Raw genomic sequence first — 19,271 nt, 5'->3', positions numbered from 1 at the left:
AATTTCCACGTACTAACATATTTCTGAAATTGGGCTCTGTACCGCCATTCTTTATTATATTACGAATATGTGTGCCAAATATCTCGACAAAATATTCAAAATTAGAGCCGCAATCTTGGAACGCGTTTGTGGCTACCTGTTGATCGCTACTGTAGCCTCTTCAGTAAATGTCTAGACTCATCAGTAGAGTCCGCATTTCTAAGCATAATGCTTATGTTAAATAATACAAGCAGGACTATTTTCTTTTTAAATATGAATGAAATATGCAAAAATAAGTCATTTTGACAAGCCCTTTTTTTATGTTTTTTTTTTGTTTTTTTTTTAATTATTATGCCTTTTTTGACTTTTTGTGCTTATTTGGTGCTTTTTTATATACTATTATCATTTTTTGCATTTGCGAACAGCAGAAATTTAATTTTGATGTATGTAGTGCAATTGTGGAATCTTATCTCCCATTAAATAAATTGTAAAATGAAAGTTTTAAATAATTTTTGGAAAAGTACCTTCTATTGAAGGTAGTACTCTGACTCTGCGATAATATGAAAGTACTATGCGAAAAAATATGTTATTAATTGCATTTACAATAAAACCACAAAAAAAACACTAGTGGGAAACAATGTTGTTCTGAAGCTATTTCCTTGTGGCATTTTTATAATTACGTATTTTTTATGGGAAATAAGCCACAATTTTACTAAAAAATGAATTTATTAACGTTTCGAAGCCCAAATCGGGTTTCGTTGTCAAAATACAAAATACTATTGACATATTACAAAATAGTATTTTGTATTTTGACAACGAAACCCGATTTGGGCTTCGAAACGTTAATAAATTCATTTTTTAGTAAAATTGTGGCTTATTTCCCATAAAAAATACGTAATTATAGTGGGAAACAATTACACCTGGTTTGCTGTGGAGGAGACTACGTATATTTGTGGAAGATATGTCGCTAATTTAATCATAGGTGTACTTCACGAAGAAATCTTGACGAAGGGTTATTTAGTGTGCTCAAAAGAACTAGAAGCAACAAATAACAATACAGTTCCAAGATTCGTAAATGACGCTTTAACAAATTTGTATCTTCCCGAGGCTGTGCCCACCAACAAAATAGTATTAATGCTTTTCGACGCTGCACCATATAATATGATCAAAACAGCATCAAATATTAAAGTGTTTTATCCAAATCTAATTCATTGTACGTGTCTAGCACACGGCCTGAATCGCATTGCTGAGACTATACGGCTGCATTTTCCACTTGTTAATGAGTTGATAAAAAATGGAAAAAAAAATTCATTAAAGCTCCTTTAAGGGTGCAACTTTTTAAAGACAGATTCCCTAACACTCCATTACCATCAGAACCAGTGTTAACTCGGTGGGGTAGATGGTTAGATGTAGCTTTATACTAGGCCGAATATTTCGAAAATTTTAAAAGCTTCGTATTGGAACTTAAAGAGACTGCTAGCAAATCGATAAAATATTGTCAGGATGTTTTAGGTGAAACATAATTACAAAACAATCTTGCTTTTATCAAAAGCAACTTTTGTTCTGTGAGTGAAATAATAAAATATTTGGAGAAACAGCAAATGTCATTAGTTGAGTCGATCCAAAAAATAAACAGTTTTGAAAAAAAGATGGAAGGCGGTGCTGTTTTTGTGACGGTACGTGCCAGTACGCCGTACCGGTACCTCTTGGGACAAAAAATAAGAAAAAACAACAAAATTATAGACAAATTCCTGAATTGTTTCCTTGCTCCCAAATAGCTTTAAAATGACCTTATTGAGGCTAAATTTAAAAAAATTTCCCGGGTACGGACCCCCTTACGAACACTCCCCAGACCCACCGGAACATTGCGTACCGGAACCTATATTGTTACAAAAACAGCACTGATGGAAGGTATCCCTGGAAAAATTGGTCAGATAATATTAACAAAATTCAAAGATGTATTAACAAAAAACGAAGGATTTCAAAGATGAAGAAAATATTTTCAGTTTTAAATTGAGAACACGTTGAAGACATAAATAATATGGATCCGGCAGTAGTGGCAAAGTATAAGTATGCAATGATAACCAGTGTGGACGTTGAAAGAAGCTTTTAGATATACAAAAATGTTTTGAGTGATAGGTGCCGAAACTTTACGATGGAACATTTAAATGAGTAATTAGTTATTTCATGTTTTAAACAAAAATGATATATTTTCCTTCATCTAAAGCGTGTCGACAAAAATTAGGTTAAAGCATTTTTGTTTCAGTTATCTATTTTTTTTTTGTTTATTCTATTTTATTATTAAATTTATAATAGGTCTTTACTAGTTCTTAAGCTAAGCCTTAAGATAATTATATATATTTTCTTAAAAAAAAACGCTTTGTCAAAATTTATATGCTTATTTTCATGCTTTTTTTGTATAATTAAATGCTTTTTTTCGTAAAATTGTTATGCTTTTTAAGCGCTTTTTTTGCGTTTCTTTATGCTTTTAAATCCGAACTCTGCTCATCAGCATTGACGTGTTTCCAATGCTAAACATAGATTTATTTTATGCTAGCGTTGGTGAACTTTTTATTAATTTATCTATGGAACGCAACGCTTCTATTTCTTCTCTTCTTCATGTGCCTCATCCTTTAAGGACAATGTCCCATTTAACTCTGTCTGCAGCGGTTCTGAAGAGTTCTATTGTTGTTTTTCCACTACATTGCTTTAAGTTTTTCTTCTTCTTCTTCTTCTTCTTCTTCTTTATAAGCAATTCTGCTTGTTCATTGGCGGATTGATACCTCTATGGAAGGTTGTCACTTCTCTTTTTCTATTTAGTGTCCATTCGTTTATACTCTGTATGTTACATTGTCTTCTGATATCTTCACTCCTCTTTCGATCTCTCAGTGTATTTCCTGTAATTCTTCTCAGTACTCTCAACTCTGCCGTTTCCAGTAGTTTTTGTGTTGTGGCTGTATCGGGTCTTGTTTCTGATGCATATGTCTTACACTGGCTTTATAAATTCTTGACTTCATCTCAGTGTTAATATGTCGGTTTAGCCATATAGTGTTATTAAGGCTTCCTGCCAATCTATTTGCTCTTTGTATTTGATTTCTCACTTCTTTGTCCAGGTCTCCGTAACTTGACAATGTAATTCCAAGGTATTTTATTTCCATTACTTGTTTAATACTGATACCATCAATTTCTATTTTACATCTGATTGGTTCTTTACTGATTACTATTGTTTTGGTTTTCTGAGATGAAATTGTCGTATTGAATTCTTTTGCTCTTATGTTAAATCTGTGGACTAATCTTTGCAGACTATCTTCATCTTGGGCTATCAATATTGCGTCATCTGCTTAGCAAAGTATTTCTACTTCTTTGTTTCCCATTATATATCCTCGTCCTTTGTTGACGTTTTTGATGATTTCATCCATGATTAAATTGAAGAGCATAGGACTCAATGAGTCTCCCTGTCTTATTCCGCTGCCCATATCTATAGGTTCTGTAAGTTGTCCATCTATTCTGACTTCCATTTTGTTGTTTTGGTAGATGTTTTCAATAGCTTTTATATTATCTAGAGGGACTTCTCTATTATACAGAAGATGGATTACATCTTTGAGTCTTACTCTGTCAAATGCTTTCTTCAAGTCAGTCAGACATAGAAATGCTGGTCGATTATACTCTAGTGATTTCTCAGTAATTTGCTTTATGACGAATATTGCATCTGTACACGATCTTCCAGTACGAACACCCTGTTGTTCATCTGCTAAACTTATCCTCTGATTCATTAGGTCTTGTAAAATTTTAGTTGTAAGTTTTAGGGTAGTATTTAACAAGTTGATACCTCTGTAGTTTTCTGGCTGCTTTTTATCTCCTTTTTTGAATAGTAGAATTAGTTCGCTCGTTCTCCATTCTTCCGATATTTTATTGTGTTTTATGATTTTGTTAATTAATGTTGTTAATTGTTCTGTCATTGCTGCTCCACAATATTTCAGTAATTCGTTTTGTATTCCATCCTTACCTGCAGCTTTTCTGTTCTTCAGCTTTTCGAGCGTTTTTCGTACTTCCTGTGTACTTATATTAACATCTTCATTTGTGGTAATTTCTGGTGTTTCCGGTTCTACCATCATTTGTTCTTCCTCTGCATAGAGCTTTTTTAGATAGTCAATCCATGTGTCCTTTTCTATGTGTTTTGATTCTATTAGTTCCTTTACCTCCGTTCTTTGACCTCTTATAAAGCGCCATATTTCCTTTTGGAGACCATAAAAATCATGTTCCATTTCTTTCGAAAAACGTTCCCAGTGATCATTTTTTATTCTTCTTACGACTGCATGTGTTTCGTTTCTTATACAGTGGAACCCCGAAAATCCGAACTAATGAGTAAATGGTTGAGTTCAATTAGTTACCACTATAAACATCTTGGATTAACCGATAATAGTATAAAATGCCCGGTTTCAGGTAAAATTTAAAATTTAAATATGTTTTCTGGTAAAATTTCTTTTGCTTTATTATGGGAGGACCGTCTAGTCAGTGCTAATTGTCAAAAGACCAACTCTGTCTACCTCGATTGCTTATCGCTCCGGGTGGGTCTTAACAATGGGCCAGGTCAGATAAATTTAATAATATTTACGACCGCACTAATTGCACTCAACCATTTACTGTTGAACAAACCATACGCATTTATTTTTAAGAAATTTTAAATGTCAAAGTCCAATTAATCCTACATTGTTCAATTTTCTGGTTTTACTCTGTATAATAAACATGTTTTTAAGTTTTTGTCTTGAATTTTTTAATTTTTTTCACTTTCCGTTGGTTCGGATTTGCGGAACGTTCGGATTAGCGGGGTTCTACTGTAGTTTTATAATTATCGTATGCCTCTTGTATTTTAGTTGACATGTATTTTAGGTATGCTTTTTTCTTCTCTTTACATTTTTCCTTCACTTCTGTACAAAACCATGGAGTTCTTCGTCAGCTCCGTGAAGTTAGCCCGAAAAAGTCGGGAAAAAAAATGCGATTGATGCCATTCGTTTGTCCATTGATTGTCCACGTTTGTCCACCATTTTATTTCGTTAGTCCACCCATCAATTCTTTTTATAAACAAAAATTTTTTTTCGGGCTAACTTCACAAATCCACAAATTTTCGAAAATTTAAAAAAAACTCTTGCTATATTGTTTGTCCATCGTTTGTCCATGTTTGTCCACCACATAATTTTTTTTGTCCACCCTCTGAAACAACCCCCTGTAAATTGTAATTATTTTTTATTTCTTAATTCGGGCTAACTTCACGTTCTCTTAAATGGGCATTTAAACGTTAATTCGGGTGCAGAATCACAACTAAGCGTTGCTATATTGTTTGTCCATCGTTTGTCCATGTTTGTCCACCACATAATTTTTTTTGTCCACCCTCTGAAACAACCCTCTGTTAATTGTAATTATTTTTTTATTTCTTAATTCGGGCTAACTTCATGTTCTCTTAAATGGGCATTTAAACGTTAATTCGGGTGCAGAATTACAACTAAGCGTTTGTCCACCCCTTTGCAGCGTTTGTCCAACCCCTTAAAGTGCGAAACAACCCCTCTGTTAATTGTAATTATTTTTTTATTTCTTAATTCGGGCTAACTTCACGTCCGTTTAAACGTGTATTTTAAAGTTAATTCGGGTGAAGAATCACAACTAAGCGTTTGTCCACCCCTTCGCAGCGTTTGTCCAGCCCCTTAAAGTGCGAAACAACCCCCTCGTTAATTGTAATTATTTTTTTAATTCTTAATTCGGGCTAAATTCAAGTTCTCTTAAATAGGTACTTAAACGTTAATTCGGGTGCAGAATCACAACTACCCGTTTGTCCACACCTTCGCAGCGTTTGTCCAACCCCTTAAAGTGCGAAACAACCCCCCTGTTAATTGCAATTATTTTTTTATTTCTTAATTCGGGCTAGCTTCACTTTCCCTTAAATGGCCATTTAAACGTTAATTCGGGTGCCGAATAACAACTACCCGTTTGTCCACACCTTCGCAGCGTTTGTCCAACCCCTTAAAGTGCGAAACAACCCCCTCGTTAATTGTAATTATTTTTTTATTTCTTTATTCGGGCTAACTTCACGTTCTCTTAAATGGGCATTTAAACGTTAATTCGGGTGCAGAATCACAACTACCCGTTTGTCCACCCCTTCGCAGCGTTAGTCCAACCCCTTAAAGTGCGAAACAACCCCCTCGTTAATTGTAATTATTTTTTTATTTCTTTATTCGGGCTAACTTCACGTTCTCTTAAATGGGCATTTAAACGTTAATTCGGGTGCAGAATCACAACTACCTGTTTGTCCACCCCTTCGCAGCGTTAGTCCAACCCCTTAAAGTGCGAAACAACCCCCCTGTTAATTGTAATTATTTTTTTATTTCTTAATTCGGGCTAACTTCACGTCCGTTTAAACGCGTATTTTAAAGTTAATTCGGGTGAAGAATCACAACTACCCGTTTGTCCACACCTTCGCAGCGTTTGTCCAACCCCTTAAAGTGCGAAACAACCCCCTCGTTAATTGTAATAATTTTTTTATTTCTTTATTCGGGCTAACTTCACGTTCTCTTAAATGGGCATTTAAACGTTAATTCGGGTGCAGAATCACAACTACCCGTTTGTCCACCCCTTCGAAGCGTTTGTCCAACCCCTTAAAGTGCGAAACAACCCCCCTGTTAATTGTAATTATTTTTTTATTTCTTAATTCGGGCTAACTTCACGTCCGTTTAAACGCGTATTTTAAAGTTAATTCGGGTGAAGAATCACAACTACCCGTTTGTCCTCCCCTTCGCAGCGTTTGTCCAGCCCCTTAAAGTGCGAAACAACCCCCTAGTTAATTGTAATTATTTTTTTATTTCTTTATACGGGCTAACTTCACGTTCTCTTAAATGGGCATTTAAACGTTAATTCGGGTGAAGAACTACAACTACCCGTTTGTCCACCCCTTCGCAGCGTTAGTCCAACCCCTTAAAGTGCGAAACAACCCCCCTGTTAATTGTAATTATTTTTTTATTTCTTAATTCGGGCTAACTTCACGTCCGTTTAAACGCGTATTTTAAAGTTAATTCGGGTGAAGAATCACAACTACCCGTTTGTCCACACCTTCGCAGCGTTTGTCCAACCCCTTAAAGTGCGAAACAACCCCCTCGTTAATTGTAATTATTTTTTTATTTCTTTATTCGGGCTAACTTCACGTTCTCTTAAATGGGCATTTAAACGTTAATTCGGGTGCAGAATCACAACTACCCGTTTGTCCACCCCTTCGCAGCGTTTGTCCAACCCCTTAAAGTGCGAAACAACCCCCCTGTTAATTGTAATTATTTTTTTATTTCTTAATTCGGGCTAACTTCACGTCCGTTTAAACGCGTATTTTAAAGTTAATTCGGGTGAAGAATCACAACTACCCGTTTGTCCTCCCCTTCGCAGCGTTTGTCCAGCCCCTTAAAGTGCGAAACAACCCCCTAGTTAATTGTAATTATTTTTTTATTTCTTTATACGGGCTAACTTCACGTTCTCTTAAATGGGCATTTAAACGTTAATTCGGGTGCAGAACCACAACTACCCGTTTGTCCACCCCTTCGCAGCGTTTGTCCAACCCCTTAAAGTGCGAAACAACTCTCCTGTTAATTGTAATTATTTTTTTATTTCTTAATTCGTGCTAGCTTTTAAATGCCCATTTAAGGGAACGTGAAGCTAGCCCGAATTAAGAAATAAAAAAATAATTGCAATTAACAGGGGGGTTGTTTCGCACTTTAAGGGGTTGGACAAACGCTGCGAAGGGGTGGACAAACGGGTAGTTGTGATTTTGCACCCGAATTAACGTTTAAATGCCCATTTAAGAGAACGTGAAGCTAGCCCGAATTAAGAAATAAAAAAATAATTACAATTAACAGAGGGGTTGTTTCGCACTTTAAGGGGTTGGACAAACGCTGCAAGGGGGTGGACAAAGGGGTAGTTGTGATTCTGCAGCCGAATTAACGTTTAAATGCCCATTTAAGGGAACGTGAAGCTAGCCCGAATTAAGAAATAAAAAAATAATTACAATTAACAGGGGGGTTGTTTCGCACTTTAAGGGGTTGGACAAACGCTGCGAAGGGGTGGACAAACGAGTAGTTGTGATTCTGCACCCGAAATAACGCTTAAATGCCCATTTAAGGAAACCTGAAGCTAGCCCGAATTAAGAAATAAAAAAATAATTACAATTAACACGGGGGTTGTTTCGCACTTTAAGGGGTTGAACAAACGCTGCAAAGGGGTGGACAAACGGTTAGTTGTGATTCTGCACCCGAATTAACGTTTAAATGCCCATTTAAGAGAACGTGAAGTTAGCCCGAATAAAGAAATAAAAAAATAATTACAATTGACGAGGGGGTTGTTTCGCACTTTAAGGTGTTGGACAAACGCTGCGAAGGAGTGGACAAACGGGTAGTTGTGATTCTGCACCCGAATTAACATTTAAATACCTATTTAAGAGAACTTGAAGTTAGCCCGAATTAAGAATTAAAAAAATAATTACAATTAACGAGGGGGTTGTTTCGCACTTTAAGGGGCAGGACAAACGCTGCGAAGGGGTGGACAAACGGGTAGTTGTGATTCTTCACCCTATTTAACTTTAAAATACACGTTTAAACGGACGTGAAGTTAGCCCGAATTAAGAAATAAAAAAATAATTACAATTAACAGGGGGGTTGTTTCGCACTTTAAGGGGTTGGACAAATGCTGCAAAGGGGTGGACAAACGCTTAGTTGTGATTCTGCACCCGAATTAACGTTTAAATGCCCATATAAGAGAACGTGAAGTTAGCCCGAATTAAGAAATAAAAAAATAATTACAATTAACAGGGGGTTGTTTCAGAGGGTGGACAAAAAAATTATGTGGTGGACAAACATGGACAAACGATGGACAAACAATATAGCAAGAGTTTTTTAAATTTTCGAAAATTTGTGGATTTGTGAAGATAGCCCGAAAAAAAATTTTTGTTTATAAAAAAGAATTGATGGGTGGACTAACGAAATAAAATGGTGGACAGACGTGGACAATCAATGGACAAACGAATGGCACCAATCGCATTTTTTTTCCCGACTTTTTCGGGCTTAGTTCACGGACCTTTCTTCGTCTTGGAAGCGATTTATTTTTATTAATGTTTCTTTCATCAAGAACTTAAGTAAGATATTAGACTTAATTTTTGCCCAGCTTTCTTCGACTCCGTCACTTTCTGTGATATACATGTTGCTGCTATTTAAGTTTTTCAACCAGGACATTTATCCTCTCCCTGGTCCTCTTCGTTTCACTTTCCCTTGTATAACTTATCGCATCAACTCATATTTTTCATTTCTTAGTGTGTGACCAAAGTAGCTAATTTTGCTTTCTTTCATAGTGTTGAGTATTTCTTTTTTCATCTTTCTTAATATTTCTGTTTGTTATGTCTTGTGTCCATGGTATTTTCCACATTCTTTGATAACACCACATCTTAAAGCTGGCAGGTATTTTTTCAGTTGCGTCCGTAATTGTCCAGGCTTCAACTCCATATAAACGGGCAGAGAATACATAGCATCTCAACACTCTAGTTCTACTTTCTATTCCCAGTACCATTACATAATACTGTGTTCGTCATATTGAAAGCGCTTCTGGCAATCTCTATGCTTCGTTTTATTTCGAGTTATTGTTCATTTAGTTCACATCCCAAATAATTGTATATTGGTACTTTCTCTAAATCTTATCCTTTAACGTAGATTATTTCATCTTAAATCTTGTTCTTACTGACAATCATGGTTTTTGTTTTTTTTTGTGCTGCCTAGCCATTACATACATCTCGCAGGACTGCGTAGTGCAATCAACCAAAATTTGCAGCCCTTCTCTCCAAGAGCCGCAGGGAGGGTTGGAGAGAAGCATTCCCTGCAGCCCTACAACCATTTACAACAAACTATTCGTAGAAGTGCTGGTCAGATCTGCGTTAGGAAAGTTTATGGTGGACATTAAGAATGGTCATTTCTAAGATGTAGCCGAATGTTGTATTTAAAAAAAACCTCTAATATCGCATTTTATACTAGCAGAACTGGTCATCTTATTGTGATTGAAATTAATCCTGTAGTTACTTTTGTTACGTTACAAATGTAGAGTATAATACAATTGGTGCCACTATAGAATGCAGTCTACCGTAGCGTTTTGGCTATAGCTTGAGATCTACCGAGGGATGCGGTGAAGAATCATTATCTTAATTTTACAAATTAATATTTTGTCATATCAATTTACTATATTAGTTGGGAATAAGAAACAAAATTGGCTTATTCTATACACTATAATAGATATGCACAGGTAGACTGCATCCTCGGGGCAGACTTATTAGTATAGTAGCACCATACAATTGCTGATAAACCCTATTCCACGAACATACGCCTGTTTTGGATTACTTCGACAACGAATATTTTACTGTGCAAAATAAGAAGAACAAATTACATTGTTGTTTATTGGAATAATTATTAGCGCCATTTACTTTCGTACTTCATATGTTGCACAGCAAAATATTCGTTGTCGAAGTAATCCAAAACAGGCGTATGTTCGTGGAATGGCCCATAATAATGTTTTGTAAAAATAAATTAATTAATTTTAGATTGAAGAAAATGACTACTACAATAATGTATGTTTAAATTGTATAACGTTTGCCTACAACATACATGTGTATAAAGAAAATACCCAGATACGAGAAGACAAATTAAAGGTAAGAAGTGAATATATTTATAATTCAGTTTTGCCATGTATTTTTAAGAAATATCTGCTTATAGTCCAGAGAAATGAGGTTTTTGTCAGGACACTTGAGCAGCCAGGTTGCAAATGGATTTTTTGGGTACTATATACTTAATACATTATAAATACAAAAATGCCCGTTACAGTTCGGACGAGAAACTTAGTTATTAACAAATAAGGGTCAAAAATCGCAGTTTTTTCGTTTAAATCGCTACAGGTACAAATAGTGTAATTATATATATTATTTAGAGTATTCGTATTTTAGCAGATCAGCCAAGGTTTAAAATGGCACTTTTTGAATTTTGGTCCGATCATTTTTTGCTTCGGAAATTGCAATATAAGACTAAAATTTCAAAAATAAAAAATGTGCTATAACTTTAGCAAAAATTGCCTTAAGACTTTCATATTGCACGAAAAGTTGAGTCAAGCATTCCATATAATGCACAAAAATTTTTAAGACGATTCGTCAATTAGTTTAAATTTTATTCAATTTGTTTATCGCACAGAGCTTTTTTTTCGCAATGTTATTGTTCAGAAAATAATAAGGTTATAACAATTCTGTGGAAACGAGACCGATCCTGCATCGATAACTATAATATTGTATTCAATGTGGGCTCCGAATATTTTTAATATTAACAAAGTTTAATATAAGTTATAAATTGTGAATCTCAGTGATATATTGAAATAAACTGTAAGTGTACAAACTCTTTACATAATATCCAGTAAAATTAGCATTAAAGTCAGCAAACTGCAATTATTTGTTATTGTTGTCAATACACAAATCCAGTTTAACCAGCAAAATAACCGCTTTTAGTAAAGACCGATACACCTGTTTTAGCAGGTGTACAGGGTCGGGCTTACTTTTCACTTAACGTTTATCGAAATGAATTCAAACATGGAATCCCACAACAGTTCTACAATACAAGACGATCAAAGTCAAATAAACGCATCACAGTCATACTCTTTGGCAGCGTCGAGAGTGCAATTTCCTTTAAAGTCCCAAGCAATTATCTTTAGTGCCTTAGAAAACACCAAACTTCAAGACTATCTTCTCCCACTTGGAAATATAATTCAACCGAAAAATATAATCTTCTCTTCTAGATTATCTAATAATCGCATATGTATGTATTTATCCAATAAACAAATAGTGGATGATTTTATGAATAATTATGGTCAAATAGAAATACAAGGTGAAATTGTCAGAGCAAGAAGGTTAGTTACACCAGCGGAACGACTTGTGCTCTCCGGCGTATGTCCTTCAATACCGCACGACTTGCTAATCAATGAGTTACAAAAAATCGGCATAGTTCCTGTCTCCCCCATGACATTCCTCAAAATTAGTGCTTCTATGCCTGAGTTCAATCACATCCTGAGTTTTCGAAGACAAATCTATATCACTCCTCACAGTCTAACACTACCAGAGTCATTTACTCTTGTTTTTGACAACACGATATATAGAATATTCATCTCTCAAGACAGTTTAGTTTGCTTTAGATGCAAGAAGCCAGGTCACATTGCATCACAGTGCTCCGAACCACTAGCTCAACTAAACCCCAACCAAAACAATGAAGCATCGGTATCCAGCGCAACAAATATATCTTTGCAAGCACCCAATGATACAAACCCTTCTCAGTGTGAACAAATGTCTATTTCCAATGTCTCGGAGATACCGAACAAAGAAGATGCATCAAATTAGGACAGTCACATAATTAATCAACCAAAACGTAACTTTGATGAAATTATTTCACCTGAAGCAGATCCATCTTCAAAAGAATGTAACATTTTTCCACCACCTAAAGTCCAAGCAAAATCTAAAAAAGCTAAAATTAGTTCAGCAAGCACTTCTGAATGCTCATTTTCTCTCTTACTTGACCCTGCTAAGAACTTCATAGAAAATCACCCTCTACCTTTCCCTCTAAACTTTGATCAACTTAACATGCTCCTAATGAATATCACGGGATCAACAGATCCTATAACCACAATTCAAGAATATACCACAGACCTATCAGCTTTGACCCATATGCTCAGTCTAGTTTACCCCCATTTAAAGGAAAGATCCATAAAACGAAAATTCACTTCCATAAACAAAAAAATTAATAGTTATCTTTGCAGTGAGGTGTCAGACTGGGAAAGTGACACATCTCAATTAAGCCAACATTAAGATTCAAGTTTCTACTCCAAAAGAATATTGATGGAATTTTTCATCGCCTTGTTATGCTCCTACATCTTTCTCTGAATTCTAGCATCTATACTGCAGAGCTCTTTGGTTTGTTTAAAGCCATCAAACTATGTATATACTAAAAACCTCCCTTGTTGCCCAGTCCTTTCCAACTCTCTTAGCACAGTCAAAGCTATGCAAAATATATACCATAAACACCCCATTGAGAAAAGAACCAAGGCCGAACTATTGGAAGCTCAAGAAAGTTTCAGAAGAATCCACTTCCTGTGGATACCATCCCACATAGGCATTGAAGGAAATATGAACAAGCAGATACTAGTGCGCGTAACGCTATCACTAATGATGCATCAGAAAGAGAGTGTCGGAGTGTCGCTAGCGATCTAAAAGTTCATTTCAAAAATAAAGTGTTAGTGCGTGGAATCCAATTATTGCTCCAAAGGTTTAATTGTATGCAAATTGTAATTCATTTTTACCAATTTTTGATTTAATATTGTTACAAATGTTACAGAAATGTCGCTAATAACCTTCGGGTGGATGCGACTTTGTCTTTCTAAATAAAAAAAAATTCTGTGGAAACCACATGCAAGAAAAATAGTTATTTTTTCAAAGTGTTGACAAAAATCATTAAAATGTCGGTTTTATCACTCCGAAAAAAGTTTAGCAAAATAGAGTCATTTTTGGCTTATAAATAATTTGAATAACTTTGTTAATATTGACTATAGAGTAAATCTACTTTAGAATTTCAAAAGCTGGTATTTTTACACGAATTTTCAGAAAAAAACTTATTGCCTAGGTTAATTAGGCTCAAAGTTAGCCACTTTTATTATTTAATTCGCAGTTACTTCTATATACATCAAATTCTCCTGTTACTCTGTTAGTTACCATACTACTCCGAAACGGCTTGGCCGATTTTTATGAAATTTTACACGTATATCCTATAGGACGGAGAAGAGGTTTTAACCTATTTTTTGTGCCCATAAGTTGTAAGGGGGGCTGCCCCCCTGACATTTTTTAAAATTTTTTTGGATAAAATTATTTACCTTAATTTTATATGATTAGAATTAAAAATTACATTCAACCCTTAATTTTCACTCTTTTATCACCAACCCCTATTTGTTAATAGCCATCTATATATTTACATCTATAAAATTCTCCTGTCACAGTGTTAGTTTCCATACTCCTCCGAGACCGCTTTACCGATTTTTATGAAACTATATATTTATATTCGGTAGGTCTTAGAATCGGTCGTAATCTATTTTTCATGTCCCTGTGTGATAAGGGGAGTGCCTTCTAACATTTTGTAATGTTAGGTGGGGATGTGTGTACATAACGTACTCTATAAGACTACGAGTAAATACAAATTTAAAAAATTATAATCAAAATCCATCAACAAGCTCCGGCGATATTAATCTCAGCATATTATGTTTTCAGAATCAATTTCATTTTTTGAGTGCACGGATTTTATTAATTCCCCTCCGCCGACCACGAATTAATTCCGTTCGGAGCCACTTTTAAGACTGTATTAACCACTCTGTTGAGGTTCAAAGTTTACTCAAACTTTTACACATAAATTATATATCTTCAACTTCAAAATAGCTTAAGTTAGGTTGCTTAATTATTATAAACAAAGTAGCCGTCAATTAAATAAAAAAAGTGGCTAACTTGACCGTAATTAACCTAGGCGAAAAGTTTTTCTTTGAAAATTCGTATAAAAATACCAGTTTTTCAAATCTCAGTGTAGTTTTAGCCTACAGTCAATATTAACAAAGTTATTCAAATTGTTTATAAGCCAAAAATGACTCTATTTTAGTAATATATTTTCTGAGTGATAAAAATGATTTTTTTTAAATGCGTTGAAAATATGACTATTGTTCTTTCATATTGTTTTCACAGAATTACTGTATCATTATTATTTTCTGAACAATAAGCTCATTGCGATAAACAAATTGAATAAAATTTAAACTAATTGACGAATCGTCTTAAAATTTTTTGTGCATTGTGCGGACTGTTTGACTCAACTTTTCATGCAATATGAAAGTCTTAAATTCATTTTCGCAAAAGTTATAGCAAATTTTTTATTTTCGAAATTTTAGTTTTATTTTGCAATATCCGAAGCAACAAATTATCGGACCAAAATTCAAAAAGCGCTATTTTAAACCTTGGCTCATCTACTAAAAGAAAAATATTATAAATAAGATATTTAAACACCCTATTTTTACCTGTAGCGATTTAAACGAAAAAACTCCCATTTTGACCCTTATTTGTTAATAACTAAAATTCTCGTCCGAATTGTGACGGGCATTTTTGTATTTATAATGGTATAGGTATATAGTACCCAAAAAACCCATTTGCAACCTGGCTGCTCATTGCTCAAGTGTCCCGAACATGGTATATTTTTGCCTTATTTCCCTGGTGTATTAGTGTTCACATTAGTTTGGAATAAATATCAAAATTTTGCCTTTTCCCCAGATCAGTGTGCTGCCGTAATTCTCTGTGGAATCAAAATCAAATATGTAATGTGGAGTCAAAATGATTATGATTCGTTGAGAAGTCGCTGGATTTGATTAATTAAATAATGAAAATGAAAAAACGTGAAAATAAACTTATTTTAAACTAAAATTGTGGCTAATTCTCACTTTATTTATTTTTTCTACGACCGTTTAATAACATGCTAATTATTCGCTATTTTTCATGGATAATAGCACCCATTATTGTACCCGTGAGTAATAATTCATTACTCACGGGCTGAAGTTACTCACGGGTCATTACTCACGGGCTGAAGTTAGATTCAAGTGGCGCATGCCACTTTTAATATTAATCGTATATAAACTGCAAATAAAATTACTTAAACTTGTTTATTTAATACAATAATTATTGTAATTTATACCAATAATTAACTTCGAAAAATTTTTAAAGGAATTTTAACTGTAACAATGTCAGTATATTTTTTACGTTTATATCTTGTTTACTAAAAATTTTGACGTTTTATCATTTAATTTAGTGACAGTGACATTAGCGCATTTTGTTTATGTTAATTGGAATTTATAACTAATATTGTGTCTGTTTTTCAAGTTATATTGCGTTAAATATGTTATAACATATTATGTATAGTCATATTATTATATTATATATAGTTAAATGTAAATATACATTATAACTATATATATATATATGAAATACGTCCACCGCCAACAGCCATTTCCTATTTATTAGATTTACTGACAGTAGGTACAAATTTTATAATTTTTCGGAAACAAATAGAACTTATATTGACTATTTCTAGTTGTATTTTTACAATAAATAAGAATTTGGTAATAATAGGCAACCAATTATTCAGCCACGTACTAGGGGTAAATAGCATTTAGGTATTTTTGTAAATTATTATAATTTAAATCTCGAGTAGTTGATAATTAAATTGTTTACTAGTTAAAATAAAAAAAGGTCGTAGAAAAAGTATAGTATTCTACTCGCATGTAATGGCTATTACATGCTCGTTGAATAATATACTATATTTAGCGTATGGCTAGAACACAGTTGAATTTTTCTGTATAAGTAAATAGGACAACACATTACAAACAGTAAATAACATTAATAAATTTTTACAAACAAAAATTTAGTTGACAAATACACATAGTTTCAAAAGTTATGCATCACTTAAAATTATGCTCATTTTCATAGTTAATTTTTTCGTGAACAGATTAACGGATTCCGCTAAATTTTTTTTAATATTTCAAATTTTTCTTTGGTATTTACACAGGTTGGCAAAGGTTTACTCAAACTTCTTTTTTGAACTTATACCGGGTGGAAGAAAAGATATGTTTTCCTGATGCTAAGTTTGAGACACCCTGTAGGGAGGACGAGGTATAAATGTGGGTATACATCGAAATCGTATTATAGCCTTATGTTTTATGAACATTTTGTTTTTTGAATGTCCCTAATATCTTTAGAAACAAATAAATTAGACTGGTTTAGTCTTTAACATGACCTGTTTTATAACTGATACAAAACTAAATTAACAATAAAAAATAACAGTTAATAAACGTTTCAAACAGAAAGGCACATAACGTTAACAATTCTGGTAGACACCTTTAGAGTTTAGTTGTCGACCATTGAGCGGTATGTACAGCAAAACATAAGAGAGATCAGATTGTTTAAGAGATGCTCCGTGACGTTTTGGGGTGAAATTTCCTTGAGAATAAGTACGAATTTGGTGTCTACGTAGGGGCTCTTTAAAGGGTGGTGTGAGTTTTTATTGAATCTCACCTTAACAGTGGCGAAAAAGGTTTAATTATTACCCTTTGCCTAATTGGACATAGGTGAATATTTTAGGACCACACGCATATGTCCCAAAAGCAGAGAGTCTTTCGGTATTAACAAACTAGTGAACTTTTAGGGCGACTGGTTCTGAGAATTTATTTGATCTGGTTTTATAGTTACTAATAAACACGATATGAAGGGTTGTGCAAACGACAAATAAAAGTGTTAAGCGAACAAAACATTTATTAACAACAACAGGTATAACAAATATGCGGAATTAACGATAAATTGTCTTAATAGCGAAAGAGAAAGAGTATTTAACCTAATTATTGCGGAAGGCGTAATGTGTCTTCACGGCGAAAAGAGGAACACACGCGAACAGAAGTGTCCACCGCTGAGAACTAAAAGGGACTGCTCAAATTTTTTTCAAAAATCACTGCATTAATATCTTAATTTACACTTTTCTGCCGGAAAAAGGGCGACACACGTGTTTTTTCTTAGTTAGCAAGGATAGGTGCCTCTTCTAATAGCAACCACATGTGCGTTAACCTTTGTGCCTACATAACACAAACTTTTTGGAGAACTAAAATATATAGTCCGTCTAGAAAGTATCCGGAATTTTATATTTTTCCTAATTTTAATAGAATTCCTTTTTGTAACATTTTAAGACAAAAGTAATGCATCAAGTAGGTTGTGCCGATAGTAGGTTATGGACAAAATCGCATGACAACACCATTTGTCAAATGTTGTTGTTTGTAAACAGACTTAAGATTTGTGAAATAATGTGCAAGTAGAAAAAAGAAAAGTGGTGGAATATTTGCATAGAAAGAGTGTGCGAAACGTTAAAAAATTAGTGCAATTGACTGAACTCGGCAAAAGTGCAGTGTATGAGACAATAAAGAGGATAAAAAATGGCATAGATATGAGACATAGACCAGTTTCGGGTAGACCGCGTAAGATTCGCGGAAACAATTTAAATGCTTTAGTGGCTTTAGTACGACAAAATCCGCGTCTAGGGTTTCGAAAATTAGCGAGCAGATTTGGAAATCAACGAAGAATAAAAGTGTGTCCAGAAACTGTCCGCATGTCACTGAAAAAGCAAGGCTACATATCAAGGAATCCAAAAAAAAAATCCCTACAATGACACCTCTGCAAAGGCAACGAAGAATAGATTTTTGTCAACGTTTTCGAGAAGATAATTTTAATAATGCCTTTATATCATCTAAAAGTCCTATCAAGAGAAAATGTTACCGTTCAAATTTCCTACTAAAATAATGGTTTGGGGAGCAATATCTCAGCGTGGTGCTACACCTCTCTGTATAGTTAATGGTACTGTTGATAGTGCGAAATATTGTGACATCCTAAATGGTTTTCTTCTTGAAACGGCTCATGTTTTATATCCAGATGGGTGGCGTTTCAGCAAGGTAATGCAAGATGCAATACTTCTGCTTATACTCAATCTTGGATGCAAGAACACGAATTGGCAACAATTCCGTGGCCAGCAGCATCTCCAGATCTTAGCCCCCTTGAAAACATATGTGACTGATGAAGATTGAAGTGGAACGAGCAGCGCCACGAGATAAAGAAGGTTTGATTCGGTCAGTTTTACAGGCCTGGAACATCATTACCGAAAATTATGGCCTTGAACTAGTTTCGGGTGTACCTGGACATTTAGTTAAGTGTTTAGATTTAAATGGAGGTTGTATAAGTAAATGAGATAAATTATTTGTTGAAATTTTATATTTCAAGTGATAGAAATAAATACCGTAAAATTATAATTCTGCTTTCTTTTTTCCGGATACTTTCTAGACGGACTATATTTTCAACCCACATACAGATTGTCCCAAAAATTTAAGAGCGATATTTTTACATAAATTCGAATTAATTTAACTGTTGTTTTCACAACAAAGAGCTAGATGTACATTGCATAGAGAACTTTCTGTGAACACTTTGTTCCTTTCGCAGTATATATCGAAAATAATTTCATCTCAGTGTCTGCTAAAACATGGCCTCACGTATCGCATGTCGTCAGTTAAAACACACATTACATATTAAAACCGTGTAGTTTCTTGGTTATTAAAGACATCAGAGAAACTAAAAAAACAAAATGTTAACA

The 19,271-nt window shown here is 34.2% G+C and overlaps 1 protein-coding gene across 1 annotated transcript in view; it reads left to right on the top strand.

Moving 5' to 3' along the window:
- The window catches only part of LOC126889467 (uncharacterized), a 62,512-nt gene that overhangs the window by 6,877 nt on the left and 36,364 nt on the right, over positions 1 to 19,271 (top strand). The window contains exon 2 of the mRNA XM_050657785.1: positions 10,586 to 10,693. Coding sequence (XP_050513742.1) covers positions 10,586 to 10,693 — 108 coding nt within the window. The remainder of the gene's footprint in view (positions 1 to 10,585; positions 10,694 to 19,271) is intronic.

This window comes from Diabrotica virgifera, chromosome 8 (genome assembly GCF_917563875.1).
Source record: "Diabrotica virgifera virgifera chromosome 8, PGI_DIABVI_V3a".
In the NCBI taxonomy this organism is placed as follows: Eukaryota; Metazoa; Arthropoda; class Insecta; order Coleoptera; family Chrysomelidae; genus Diabrotica; species Diabrotica virgifera.
This window is presented reverse-complemented; position numbering and strand designations above follow the sequence as displayed.